This window comes from Carcharodon carcharias, chromosome 2 (genome assembly GCF_017639515.1).
Source record: "Carcharodon carcharias isolate sCarCar2 chromosome 2, sCarCar2.pri, whole genome shotgun sequence".
Lineage (NCBI taxonomy): Eukaryota > Metazoa > Chordata > Chondrichthyes > Lamniformes > Lamnidae > Carcharodon > Carcharodon carcharias.
The window spans coordinates 36,978,368-36,993,604 of NC_054468.1; the positions used below are offsets into that span (position 1 = coordinate 36,978,368).

Below are 15,237 nucleotides of genomic sequence, written 5' to 3' on the forward strand. Positions count from 1 at the left end.
TTTCTAATAAATCCATAAGAAAAAGCTTCATGCCTGGAACTCACATTCCCTGGCAGAAGCAACAGTTCCAAGTTCACTTCTACAGTATATTCTCTAACATTTGCGTTCAAAATCAAAGGCAAAAATTTTCCCATTATAAATGTGGGAATTGGAATTTATAATGGATAAAAGTGATAAAAATAACAAGTGATCAAGTGGCATGAACAGAAGTCCAACACATATCCAACTTTTTAATGTATTTAAATTATATTTAGTCAGGTGTATTCAAATAATGATGATGACACAATTCTAATATTTATTTATATACTAGTCGATCTCGTGTAGGGCTGTTAGAGAGTGAAGAACGAACGGTGGATTAGAAATGAGGAGATAATGGACTGGAACAAGGCATGAATAAATCTGACCCTTCTGTCAGAGATGGCACAGCAGGAAGATAAGCTCAAGGGGGCGGAAGATGGATGGAGCAGATTTTTTCCCTCATCTTGAAAAACACCATAGGCACTCTATATATCCTAACAGACCAACTTTGGCATTTACGTACATTTTAATAATAAAATTCTTCAGTACATTGAGTAACAGGACTAGCATTAGCAAAATGGGGCTGAGTTCAGAGCTGCACTTGATGCCTGACTTTGCAGCCATATGGTCAGAGCTGGCTCAGTACCTGGCTTGGCAGGAGGCAATGGGGTGGGTGGGATGGTGGTGGTGTGGAAGACGCTTACATAGGCCATCAGACTGAAGCAGCTCTTCCCCCTCACATCACATAAGTACTTTGCACTGGATGGGGTGCAGAGGAGGTTCACCAGGATGCTGCCTGGGATGAAACATTTAAGTTATGAAGGGAGGTTGGATAGACTCAGGTTGTTTTCATTGCAGCAGAGAAGAGTGAGGGGCGACCTGATCGAGGTGTACAAGATTATGAGGGGCATGGACAGGCTGGATAGGGAGCAGCTGTTCCTCTTAGTTGAAGGGTCAGTCACGAGGGGGCATAAGTTCAAGATGTGGGGCAGAAGGTTTAGGGGGGGAAGCAAGGAAAAACTTTTTTACGTAGAGATTAGTGACGGTTTGGAATGCGCTGCCTGGGAGGGTGGTGGTGGAGAGTTGCCTCACATCCTTTAAGAAGTATCTAGATGAGCACTTGGCACGTCATAACATTCAAGGCTATGGGCCACGTGCTGGTAAATGGGATTAGACAGGTAGGTCAGGTGTTGCTCATGTCTCGGTGCAGACTCGATGGGCCGAAGGGCCTCTTCTGCACTGTGAGATTCTGTAAACCAGAGGTTTCTGAGGGAGATCCACTACAATGACAACAAGAATAGGTTCCAGGGCAGCAGAGAATGGGACGTAGGTTGATAAGAAATCTGAGTACTATCCCAAACTAGTAATACCATTCTGAAACAGAAGTTGACCTTAGTAAATATACAAACTTTCTTATATCAATAAATCTGGGAGTAGAAATGCATACATGAAATATTAAAGACACTATGATACACTTGTGCAGTTTTAGCTATTTCCAGATATGTATCACAACCTTCAGGCATGAAGTTAGCTTGCCTACTGGTCCTTGTCACTTGTGCAACACAGGGGAGAATTTTCACGTTGGCGTACAGAGGTGAGCCCCGCATGAAGCATAAAATGACGCGCGGCGACGTCCGGCGTACGTCCTGACGTTACCACAGATCATTCAGAGGCGGCTGCGCGCCCAAACTGTCAAATGCCTGTTAAAGCCATTAATAAAGCAATTAAACTAATTTTCAACGCTGCCTGTCCAACTTTAAGGTTGACGGGCAGGCGTAGAGTCCAAGCAGCCTTCGTATTTATTATGAAGCCTCATCCATGGGCGGGTTGAGGTTTCATGAAGATTTTATTAAATTAATAAATAAATTTTGCTCCTTTCATAAACATGTCCCAGCTCAGGTGACACTGTCACATGAGGGGACACGTGTAAATGATTTTTTAAACTTTCTTTATTAAAAATTCTCAATATGAACTTAATCTTCCTGAGGTAGCTCCGTGCCTCAGGGAGATATCTGCGCTCTTTTGCATGCATGTGCGAAAGAGGGCAAGCCTCGGCTCTCCCTCCTCCTACATAGGTAGCACTGAGCGCTACCAGGCGCGCAACATGTTGGTGGGCCTTAATTGGCCTGCCCACGTAAACTGGCGGTGCGCAGTCGATTGCAGGTGGTGATCGGCTCCATGCCCTCCCGCTCCCGACCGACCCACCCAACAGGGAGAAAATTCTCCCCACAGTTTCCTGCCTGTGCCTAGCCAACAGCTGAATTTATTTTGAAATTGGTTTCACTTTAAATAACTAGAATACAAATGTACTCTTGGATATATTCATTTCAGGGCAACAATTAAGAAACTTTTCTGGTGTTAACTGGTCCATATTCCATTAACAGTAATTCCATTACTTATGGTGAGTGGACTGGAAATAATCTATTTAAGATCTGGAAAAACAAACATATGAACAAACATAAAAACAGAAGAAATAGGAGCAGAAGTAGGCCATTCAGCCCCTCGAGCCTGCTCCGCCATTCGATAAGATTATGGATGATCTGCTGTGTTTTGAATTCCATATTCCTATCTGCCCCGATGACCTTTGATCCCCTTGCCTAGCAAGAATCTATCTACCTCCACCTTAAAAATATCCAATGGTCCCACCCTCTGAGGCAAAGGGTTGCAAAGTCGCACAAACCTCAAAAAATTTATCTTCATCACTATCCTAAAAGGGCAACCCCTAATTTTAAAACAGTGCCCCCTTGTTCTGGACTCACCCACAAGAGGCCACATCCACCTTGTCAACAGCATTCAGGATCTTGTATACTTCAATCAAGCCACCCCTCATTCTTCAAAACTCCAGTGGAAACAAGCCCAGTCTGCCTAACCTTTCCCCATAAGATAACTCACTCATTCCAGCTATCAATCCAGTAAAACTCCTCTGAACCACCTCCATTGCATTTACATCCTTCCTTAAACAAGGAGACCAAAACTGCACACAATATTCAGATGTGGTCTCAACAATGCCCTGTAAAACTGTAGCATAACATCCTTACTTTTATGTTCAATTCTTCACATAATGAAGGATAGCATTCCATTAGCCTTAATTACTTGCTGTACCTGCATACTAACTTTTTGTGACTCATGCACTAGAACACCTAGATCACACTGTACCTTGAAGTTCTGCAGCCGTTCTCCGTTTAAGTAATATTCTGCTTTTCTTTATTCTTCCTGCCAATGTGAACAACTTCACATTTTCCCACATTATACTCCATCTGCCAGATTTTTGCCCACTCACTCAACCTATCCACATCTGTCTGCAACCTCATGTCCTCTTCACAACATACTTTCCTACCTATCTTTGTGTCATCTGCAAATTTAGCTACCATGCCTTCACTCCCCTCGTCTAAGTCATTGATATAAATTGTAAAAAGTTGAGGCCGCAGCACAGACCCCTGCGGGACTCCACTCATCACACCCTGCCAATCATAAAATGGCCCATTTATGCATACTCTGTGCAATCTTCTATCCATGCTAATATATTACCCCCTACACATGAGCTTTAATTTGCACAATAATCTTTGATGTGGCACCTTATTAAATGCCTTCTGGGAGGCCAAGTACAGTACGTCTACAGGATCCTCTTTATCCAGGGAGCACGTTGCTCCTTCAAAGAACTCCAATAAATTGGTTAAACATGATTTCTCTTTCACAAAATCCGATTACCTCGAGTTTCTCTAATGCCCAACTATAACCTCCTTAATGACTGATTCCAATACCTTCCCTACTACAGACGTCAAGCTAACTGGTCTATAGTTTCCTGTTTTCTGCCTTCCTCCCTTCTTGAATAGAAGGGTTATGTTTGTTACTTTCCCGTCTGATGGAACCTTTCCAGAATCTAGCGAATTTTGGAAAATTAACACCAACACATTAGCCACCTCTTTTAAGACCTAAGGATGAAGTTCATCAGGACCTGGAGGTTTGTCAGCTTGCAGCTCTATCAGTTTATTCAGTACTGCTTCCCTGCTAATTGTAACTTCAAGTTCCCCTCTCCTGTCCACCTCTTGATTTGCAGCTATTGCTGGAATACTTTTTTGTGTCCTCTATAGTGAAGACACAAGCAAAATACTTGTTCCTTTCATCCACTATTTCCTTATTATCTGTTAACTCTCCATTGTCACTCTCTATAGGATCAACACTCATTTTACTTACTCTTTTACTGTTTAAATACTCTTGCTATCCATTTTTACCTTGCTAGCTATCTTCCTCTCATACTATAATTTCTTTCTCCTGATTAACCTTTTAGTCATTTTCTTTATATTCTGTCCAATCATCTAACCTGTCATATAAACTGGAAATTCATCTTTGCGCTTACATGTTATCCTTAAGTTTGGTGCTTTCCTTAACTTTTTTAGTTAACCATGGATGATGGGTCCTCCTCTTCGAAACTTTCGTTGTAGTAGGAATATCTGCTTCTTTCATTGCTTCTCTATTGATCTATTCCCTAGCCTAGTATCCCAGTTCACTTCAGTTAGCTCAGTTTTCATGCCCATATAGTTGCCCTTATTTAAATTTAAAATGCTAGTCTTGGGCCCACTCTTCTTCCTTTCAAACTGGATGTTCAATCATATTGGGGTCACTGCTACCTCAGGGTGCCTTTACTCTGAGGTCATTAATTAATCCTGCCACGTTAACAATACCAAGTATAACACAACCTACTCTCTGGTTGATTCAAGAACGTGCTGCCCTAAGAAACTCTCTCGAAAGCATTCTATGGACTTCTCATTCAGGCCACTACTGCCAAGCTGATTTTTCCAGTTTGTATGTAGATTAAAATGACTCATGAATATTACCATCCCCTTATCACACATATCCAATACTTTTTTTTGTATACTTTGTCCTACATCGTGGTTACTGTTGGGGGGCCTGTAGAGCACTCCTACAAGTGACTTCTTTGCCTCACTATTCCTCATCTCCACACAAAGCAGTTCTACATCCTGACCCCTTGAACCAAGGCCATCTCTAACTATTGCATCAAAGCCATCCTTGATCAACAGTGCTACCCCTCCACCTTTACCTAGCTTCCTATTCTTCTTAAATGTCATATAGCCCTCAACATTCAGGACCCAATCCTTGTCATTCTGTAGCCATGTTGCTGTATTCGCTATTAGATATTTATTTACTTACTTCAAAGTGCGCAATCAATTCTTTTACTTTGTTATGAATGCTATGCACATTCAGATACAGAGCCTTTAGTTTTGTCTTTTTGTTATCTTTGGATCATCTAGTCTTCACTATTGGTGTATTCTTAGGTTTTATCTCTCTGTCCCTTCCTGCTATTCTATCACCCTCACTTACCATATTACTATTTTGCTCTCCTGCCTTGAGTCTACCCCTTGATTTGCTGCATCTACCCAAGCTTGATCCCTCAAACCCTTTAGTTTAAAGCCCTCTCTACTTCTCTAGTTATACAATTTGCAAGAACACTCATCCCAGCATGGTTCAGGTGTAGACCGGCCCAAAGGTCCAGCCCCCATTTTCCTCAGTACTAGTGCCATTGCCCCAGGAATTGGAACCCGTTTCTCCTGTACCAGTCTTTGAGCCACGCATTCATCTCTAATCTTATCTGTCGTATGCCAATATGCACACGGCTCAGGTAAAAATCCAGAGATTATTACCTTTGAGGTTCTGCTTAATTTGGTATCTAGCTTCTCATACTGACTATGCAGGACCTCTGTCCTTGCCCTGCCTATGTTGTTGGTACCTACATGGACCACGACAACCAGATTCTCCCCCTCCCACTACAAGTCCCACTCCAACCTGGAGCAGATGTCCTAGCACCGGGCAGGCAACACAGCCTTCTGGACTCTCACTCTTTGCTGTAGAGAACAATGTCAATCGCCCCCACTATACCGTCCCCTACTACCACAATATTCCTGCTTGCTCCCCTGCTTGAACGACTTCCTGTACCATGGTGCCATGGCCTGCCAGCTCATCCATCTTGCAGACCTTGCTTCTGCTCTTGCAGGTTGTCAGCACTTCAAACCTTTTTGACAATTGCAAAATCTGAAGTTCCTTGGTCCCTTTACCTGCCTCACTCATGATCACATCCTCCTGTCCCTCACTGCTGACTAAAGCAGACAACCCTATTCTAAGAGGTATGGCCATCTTCTGGAACAAAGTGTCTAGGTATTTCTCCCCCTTCCCTTATGTTGCGCAATGTCTACAGTTCGGCTTCCAAATCAATAAGCTTGATTCAGAATTCCTGTAGCTGCTTGCACTTTCTGCAGACATGTTTGTCATGGATTGCCTTGGTACCCAAAAGCTCCCATATTCCACAGCTGCAACATAAGTAACAATGGCAGGACAGACGTTACATTATTTAGTTAACTCAATTTAATTATTCATTTAGAATAATTACCATGTATACCACACTTCTTTTCCCAGTTCACCAAATTCCCATGTGAAACTAATTCGCTACTCACTTCAGCGTTTGCCTGTCTCCTTGCACACCCCTTAGTGAACAAATTGTATTGTTTTTACCAAAATGGATACAAGCATACCTAGTTAGACATCACCAATTTGTAAGCATTCAGCTTCCAATACCATTAATATAATCCACACACAGTTGTTTTTATGAATAACAGTCAAATAAATTTATCATGATTACCTTGATACCTGGTTGAGAATCATGAAGATAACAACGAGAGGGCCAACTGCAACAAGAAACCATGGAAAGACAGAACCAACTACACCGATGCAGAAAAACACCAGGATGATGTTCTGAATAAACATCTCTGCTTGGAAAGGCAGCCTTGTGTCCACTAAGCAAATGGGGTGGGGAGTGGAAAAAGTGCATTTTAGATTTAAAGGAACAGATCAGAAATCAGGAAATGTTTACTGTAATAAGCATGCTTGAAAGGCTCCTTCTTTAAACTGTAATATTACACAACCGCACAATAACCAAATGAGATGTACAAGAAGCAAGTTTTGCTAAAATATTAACATCTTTTTTGCTAAGTCTGTACTAGTCAGCATACTGCTGGGAAAGGTACCTTCATCCATGTCCCTTGAGAATCTATTTAGGATTCGGCCAGAGGGAGTGGTGTCAAAAAACTTCATGGGGCCCCTGAGGATCTTGTGAAAGAGTTCATCATGAAGCCTGGATGAGGCTCTGAGTGTTCCCTTCAAAAGAGTTAGAGAAACCATAAAAATGTTAATTTTGCATGTTTGCATTCATTTTAAATGTAGTATGTCCTATGTGGAGTTTGTAGGAAAAGATCATTTGAGGCATGGAATGAATTATGAGCACTGACAGACCTCACGTACCAAAGGTTTTCTGATGCTAGTCAAACTGAATGAATCATATTCCCAATGAAAATAAATCTACAGGATTAACCCATCGTATAAAAATATTCAAGCCCCAACATCACAACCCTTTTTAGCAACTGCTGAGTGATAAATTATGTATCTGATTGGGAACACTTCATGTATGAGATTTAAGTATTCCCTACAAAGACAAAATCGTAAGAAATTAAGTCCCATTTTTTGAGCCTGTCAGTATAAAAGTAATACAAGGAGATAAGCAGAGCAAATTGTGTTAAATAGATATTTCAAATTTAAAACTAAAATTTACCTTACCTGAAAACAAAGGTTTACACCTTACCTGGTGAGGTGAAATTTAATTTTCATTCTCAGACCCTTCACACTTTTCAGAATTAACCAATAGTATTTTTTGGTTGAGAGGATACATTTGAAAAGAGGCACATCTATTTTAGCTTATGAATCACAAAAGCAATCTGTAAAACTTTAAATTGAAATTGGCTCTTTTACAATGTCTCATTTAGAAACTTTAATCCACAGGAGGCCAAAAGCTCAGAAGAAGGATATAAAATATTTTGAAAGAACAGTCTAAGATTCTGATGTCCATGCAACAAGGCTAGAGATCAGGATGAAAATTCCCTTCGCAGAGTTATTATGGTGGTGTTTGTTTAGAATCAACCTGTGCTGAATAATGGTTAAGGTGGTTGTGACTGCAGCATTCAAACAGAAAAGCAACCTTCATCCAGTGACAACTTCACCGTTTACTATATAGATGCTCTTTGGATGTGCCCTGAGGACTCAATCAAAAGTTGTGATGCCTAAGGATATTTAAGAAAAAAATCAAAATTCTTGAATGAAAAAGTTTCTTCTATAAAATTGGTGTGTCTTGTATACCTCCTTAAAGTTGTAAATTTATATTATACCTTAACAAATACAATGCCACGGACTGCCTTTATAATCAGTATTACTGCCATAGACAGTGCATAGATTCCGGCATAGTAATGCATATGCGGATTGTCCTTCATGTTCTGACCCACAGATGTTTCATTCTCCGAAGTCTCAGATATATTCTGAAAGAAAGTGCAAACCATCAGAATTTTGAAATCCCATCAGGAATAGTACAATAGTCTCTCTCTGGAATAAACTCCTCCATAATTTACACAAAATTAAAATAAACCAAGTTACATATACTTTAGTTACAAGTTACATATTACATATTTGGTGATCAAGTCGTGTTGTGGCAATTTAACACTATCTCCTGCCACCACACTGGAACAGGAAGCTGATGCCGTTGACGTCATCGTTGTGCACTTGGAAGAGGAAGTCGGCACCCATTCCACCCATTGGTGCATACGTGATGCTGCTGAAGTCGTCATTGTGCACCCATTGAACAGTCGCCACCCACTTGTTCACCCTATTTCCTGTCCCCCTCACCGACTAACCCATTGCCCCACCCCACCCCCCGCCAATGTAGACAGTGAGGGAGCAGGGCAGTGAGGGGTCAGGAGGAGAGGCAATGAGCAGGGCATCGAGCAAATCACAATCGTGATCCTAGGGTTTTTGACTGCTATTTTGGGGTTCAATATTCTGTGAAAGCTGCAATCCTTAACAATGGTGTTAAAAACACATTTAATTGGTGCTGCGCTTGTTAAAATATCTTCACATGTATCATTATTACAGATGGTAATATTCTTTGAAGGAGAAAACGTCCTCTTTTTTACGGCATAAGCTGCATTGAGTGGGCAAGTTTAAAGGTCCCATTGAAAATGGCAGGTCAGGGAGAAGCTAAATGCCCAAGTTAAGTGAAAAGGATTGGCGGGGGGAGGCGTTTGAAGGTCGGGTGGAGATGGGACATCGGGGGTTATGTGGGACAATGGAGGTTGAGCAGGTCAGGCATTCGGTGGGGTGGGCATTGGGAGGCAGGGTGTAGTGGGCTGGAAATTCGGGGTGCAGTGGGCGTCGAACATTCAGGGGCTGGGAGGTTGGAATTTCAGGGGGTGTGGGTTGGACATGGGGTAGGTAGGGGATCGGGGCGGGGGTGGGCGGTGTGTAACAGCTGGGCCTGCGGGGGTGGTATCAGGTGAGGAGCCCCATGCGGATGGGGGGGAATCCTATGTGGGATGTGGGGGGGCTTGGCAGGCAGGTGGGAAATATCCTGGGGGGAGGGGGAGAGTGGTTAGTCAGGGGTGGGGGAGTCCCCTAGGTGTTGGGGATGGGGGGGTGAAAGAGTCCCGTGGGGGGCAGAAAATCGGTCTGGGTCTTTACAGTAGTTACCCAGAAGTTAGAGGGGTTTTAATTCTTCTAAGTTCTTCTGAGGGGCTATTGGTATAACTCTGGCAGAACCATCCAAAGCTTGCGATTTAAACTGCATTTTTGGATGTTTCCCAGCACAGCGCAATTGTCCAGAGGAAATGTGCACTTCTGGGCAACTGACATGTAAACCCTTACCTGGGAATTTCTCAGAGGGATTCCCCAGCGCATCTCGAGGTAATCCCCCCAAATCTGAAGCTGGGGGGCTTGGAGGTTACGGCCTAATGTTGAGAGTTAGCAAGGGGCAGCCAGCACAGATTTATTAAAGGCAAATCATGTCTGAATAACCTGATTTTGTGGTTTTTGATGATGAAATAGAGAGGGGTGATGAAAGTAGTCCCATGAACATCTATATGGGCTTTCAAAAAGGCATTTGATAAAAAAACCAGACAACAAAATTCTGAAAATACAGCGACATGGTAATGAAAGGGCAGTGGTAACTTGCATATATAAGTGACTAAGGAATAGAAAGCAAAACATAGTAGTGAATGGATGTCTTTCTGAATGGAGAGAAGTATTGATTGGGGTCCCCCTGAGGCTACACTTCAACCTTTGTTAATCACAGAAGCACACAGTGCAGAAGAGGCTCTTCGGCCTATCGAGTCTGCACTGACACGTGAGAAACACCTGACTTACCTAATCCCACTAACCAACACTTGGCCCATAACCTGGAATGTTATGACATGCCAAGTGCTCATCCAGGTACTTTTTAAAAGGATGTGAGGCACCCCGCCTCCACCACCCTCACAGGCAGCACATTCCAGGCCGTCACCACCCTCTGGGTAAAAAAGTATTTCCTCACATCCCCCCTAAACCTTGGGTATAAGGAATACAACTTTGAAGTTTGCAGATGAAACAAAACATGGCAACATAGTAAATTGTCAGCAGGAAAGTGGCAGACTTCAGAAGAACATAGGCAGCCTGGTAAAATACACAGATTGGGCAGATGCAAGTGTGAAGTGATGTGCTTGCAAAGGAACAACACAAAAATACAGTAAAATCTAAATGGTACAATTTTGGGGGCCGGACAGGTGGATGCAAGAGCAGAGGGGTGCATATTTACAAATATTTGAAGGAGGCAGAGCAAGTTGATAAGATGGTTAAGCAAGCTTATCAGATATTTGGCTTTGTAAAGAGAGGCACTGAGTACACAAACAAGGATCACACCAAACCTTTCCAAGTCACTGGCAATGCCATAGCTGGAGAATTATGTACAATTCTGTGAATCACATTGTTAAGAAGTGAGTCAAAGCTTTGGACAGGGTAAGGAGGTTTTATCAGGATTTATCAGGATACTGTCAGGAATTAAGGACTTTAATTATGTAGAGTGATTGGAGGAGCTGAGATTGTATAAAGCAGAGAGGCTTAAGGGGAAACCAAAGAGAAATATTCAAAATTATGAGGAGCTTTGATTGAGCAAGTAAAAGAAAAGACTTGCATTTATATAACGCTTTTTATGACCACCAGACATCTCAAAGTGCTTTACAGCAAATGAAGTACTTTTTGAAGTATAGTCACTGTTGTAAGAAATGCGGCAGCTAACTTGCAGTAAGCAAACTCCCACAAATAGCAGTGTGATAACAAGTAAATAATTTATGTTAATTGAGTAATAAATATTGGCTAGGGCACTGGTGATAACTCCTCTGCTATGTGCCATATATTTGAAATGGTGCCATTAATGGATCTTCTACATCCACGTGAGCAAGCAGATGGGACCTCAGTTCTGCATTAGGGTGTCGCCCTTGGTTTTTGTGCTCAAGCCTTGAAGAGGGACTTGAACCAGGAACTTTGTACTCATTGGCGAGTATATTACCAAGTTACAGTTTAAGTAAGGAGAAACTGATTCATCTGGCAAGTGGATAAGTAACCAAATATCACAGATTTGAAATAATTGTTGAAAGAATGAAGAGACGAAATGAGAATTAAGGCGAATTTCCACACGTCTCCCACCCCCAGAGAGGGGATCTGGAATGCAAAACTGAAAGAGCGGTGGAAACAGATTCGATAAAAACTTTCTCAAAAGTGCACACAAAGAAAAAGCACTCATAACAAAAATGAAAATAATTTATTGATAATTCACTAAAAAGTCTTGTCAGCAATAAAGCTAATCAAATACTGGGTTCCATCACACCAGTTAGTTAAGTCAGTGAGATAGGGAACACACTGTATGCATTATGGAAACAGCACAGTAGATTGGCTAAATGGTCTATTCTAAATTGACATTCCTAGATTTTCAAAACACTAAACAGTAAATGTGACCAGAAATGGAGACAGAGTTAGCTACTTTCAACATTCAAAGGCATGTTTATACTTGAATCAGTGTTGGGTACTTCAGTAGACACTTGGATGTTAAAGTAGAATTAATTTGGTTGTTTAACAAGGTACTATTTATCACCATTTCCACAACAACTTGTCACAAGACATTAAATGATCAAATATTGCTCCTGTATGTCAAATAAAGGGGAACATGGGAGTTCTCCCTATGTCCTAGGCAATATTTACCCCTTTGATCAACACCCAAAGCAAAGAATCTGGTCATTTATTTCACTGTCGTTTGTAGGAGCTTGCAGTATATAAATTACCTGCCACATTACCTATATTGAAATAGCGACGACACTTCAAAAAAGTATAAAATGAGAAAAAGATGACTTTTGAAAGAAACACAATGCCAAAAGCAACTGAAGAGGTTGTTTCCCCTTGTGGGAGAGACTGGGGCCAGAGGGCATAATCTCAAGAGTAAAGGATCGCCTATATAAGACAGAGATGAGGGGGAATTTCTTCTCTTGGCGAGTAGTGAATCTATGGAATTCTTTACCGCAGAGGACTGTCGAGGCTGGGTCATTAAGTATATTCAAGGCTGAAGTGGGCAGATTTTTAATCAGTAAGGGAATCAAGGGTTATAGGGAAAAAACAGGAAAGTGGAGTTGAGGATTATCAGATCAGCCATAATCTCACTGAATGGTGGAGCAGACTCGATGGGCCGAATAGCTTGCTTCTACTCCTACGTTTTATAGTCTAAAGGAATTTACAGTTAGGGGTGAAGAGAAAGACGCAATAGTCATAGGTCAGGCAAACTCAGGTGGACAATTGCGACTTCAGTTTGCTTCCGACTCAAACTAGACTCGCAAATTTTCCATTATTATTAGAGATTTTATCACAAGAGAGAGATAAGGTGCATCATGATGAACCAGCCAAGACATAATTAGCAGTTGGAAAACATTCAACGCTCAGAAGCATCGGAATTTACTCAAATATTACACACCATAGGATCAAAAGCATTAAACATACACAAAATCCTTCCTAACAGCACCATAGGATTACCCACACCAGATGGACTACAGCAGTTCAAGGCGGCAGCTCATCACCACTTTCTCGGGGGTAATTAGGGAGGGACAACAAATGCTACCCTTCTCATCCCATGATAGAAAAAAATAGCAACCCTTCACCTTTCACTTCATGCAGCTTAAAATGCAAGTCTCTTAAGTGCATAGAATTCTTACTAGTGAACTTGGCTTTCTCCATCTTGTTGTAATTGATGATGAGCAGAACCCTTATAGTTTAATGTCCTATTATCCTCTTCCTATTCATCTACATTTAAAAGGCTCATGACAAGACCTCCCCAATATCATAGGGTAGGGATAAATTGAGATAGCTGACCAAAGTGATTAATGAGAGAATAAGCCCACATCTCCCATTCCAAAAGCACACTTTGTAATAGGAAGTCACAAACACTTGCAAATTATGAAAAAGTTTTGCTATTTTAAAAAACATTTCATTCAATTTAACTGTTGAAGAGCCAAGTGGTAAAAACTTTTCCCATTATGTTAGGAACAGAATAAACTGCAGCTGACAATGGGTAAAGAAACAAAGTAAAACATCAGGTTGTGATCTTATTCGCAATAAGGGCTAGGGCATGGTGACATGCTTTAATGATGATTGTATAAGATGATTCTGGAGAGACAGAAGGTATTTTACCCAACTTGGGCAGGTTATTGATTTGCATGTAGAAGTTGACTGAATTGAGTTTACCAGTGGGGAAAAAAGCCAACTAAAATGTTGAGGCATGAAAATTATTTTATTTTAAGCTGTATAAAGAAAGACTTACATTTATATGGTACTTTTCAAGACCACTGGACATCTCACAGTGCTTTACACCCAAAGAAGTACTTGTAAAGTGTAGCCACTGTTGCAATGTAGGAAACACAGCCAATAGTTTGCACACAGCAAACTCCGAAACAACAATGTAAAAATGACGAAATAATCTGTTTTTGTGATGTTGAGTTGTTATTCAAAGTGTGTATAGCGTCAATTTCATTATTGTTTTTGTAATATACATTTTCTTTAGGATACCAGTAATGCAGTCCTACTTCTTACCCCACTGCCTGCATTGATCCAGTAACTAAGCCACCAGTTGTTAAAGGCAATGCTCCCTACGTTCAGGACAAAAAGGATCATCACAAGGAAAAATGCAAGAGGGCCTCCTGCTGCCTGGATGTATACGCCATACACAGACCACGGTATAGCACCTTTCGCTTTATCTTCTGATTGTATAAGCTGATCTAGAAACAGAATAAAAGAAAATATGTACATTAGCCACGAAATAACTTTATAAAGCACAAGAAAATATATATTCTTTGTGAAATTGCTGCCAATCAAAGGGATAACAAATTTCAAATCAGCAAAACAGCTTTAAAAATTTTGCGGATTCCGACACATTCTTTGCTGCAAATACAATACTTCATACTTTAAACCACAAATAATCCTAACAGATTAAATTGGGACAGAATTACTTACCTGATACTGCTGAAATAAAATGAAACATTTCTAACCATGATATATCAACTTTGTTCTTAATATCTAACACACAAAGTAGTTAAATTTCCTACATTCTGATAATTTTAACTTATTTTTCAGTCTGTTCTAAGATTATGCAATGCATCTGAAGTCATAGAATAGATAGATTAGCCGAAGAGGAAGACTAAGCAAATCAGAAACAAATTGCCTTGTGAAATTTAATATTGCAGGAACTTATAACTCCTGTAAATGTTTGGTATTGTTGTTTCTGATTACCTATCAATTATTAGGTTATCAAACTGGCTTCCATTATATTACCTTGCTTATAAGTTTAGTGAAGTGTCCATTCTACTGCCTTCCAAAGTCAAAGAAGACTACATGCATGCACAAGATATAACCAATAAACCAAAATACCTGGGTTTTCTATTCAATGCCTAGATAGGCTAAAAATGACACAAATATTGGGCACATAAAGGACCCCTTTTATCTTGGGTACAATGGATCACTTACAAGAATGGTCTGAGATGCTGAACACTCTCTAAACCTGTATGTCCTAAAAAAGGATAAAAACCTAAGAGTGCCAAAGTATTGTTTTACTTGAAAATTCCTAAAGACATTACTAATAAGTTTTGTATTTTATGTTTCACGTTCAGAATAACCTAGTACCTGACTAGGTATAAAAGGTGGTTGGTAAGTGAATAATCGAATAGTAAATGCTAATTTTGAAAAAAATTTACAATCTGCTTCACAGTAAAATTATATTATTCATACTTAGAAACAGTGTTATTTATTCCTGTCGAAAATTTAAAC

The 15,237-nt window shown here is 40.7% G+C and overlaps 1 protein-coding gene across 2 annotated transcripts in view; it reads right to left on the reverse strand.

Annotated features, from left to right (window-relative positions):
• The window catches only part of abcc5 (ATP-binding cassette, sub-family C (CFTR/MRP), member 5), a 131,920-nt gene that overhangs the window by 36,087 nt on the left and 80,596 nt on the right, over positions 1-15,237 (reverse strand). For both annotated transcript variants that reach the window (XM_041182667.1, XM_041182666.1), the window contains exons 18-21: positions 14,008-14,192; positions 8,247-8,393; positions 7,056-7,185; positions 6,671-6,824 (exon numbers count right to left, since the gene is read on the reverse strand). In XM_041182667.1, the coding sequence (XP_041038601.1) occupies positions 6,671-6,824; positions 7,056-7,185; positions 8,247-8,393; positions 14,008-14,192 (616 nt within the window). The remainder of the gene's footprint in view (positions 1-6,670; positions 6,825-7,055; positions 7,186-8,246; positions 8,394-14,007; positions 14,193-15,237) is intronic.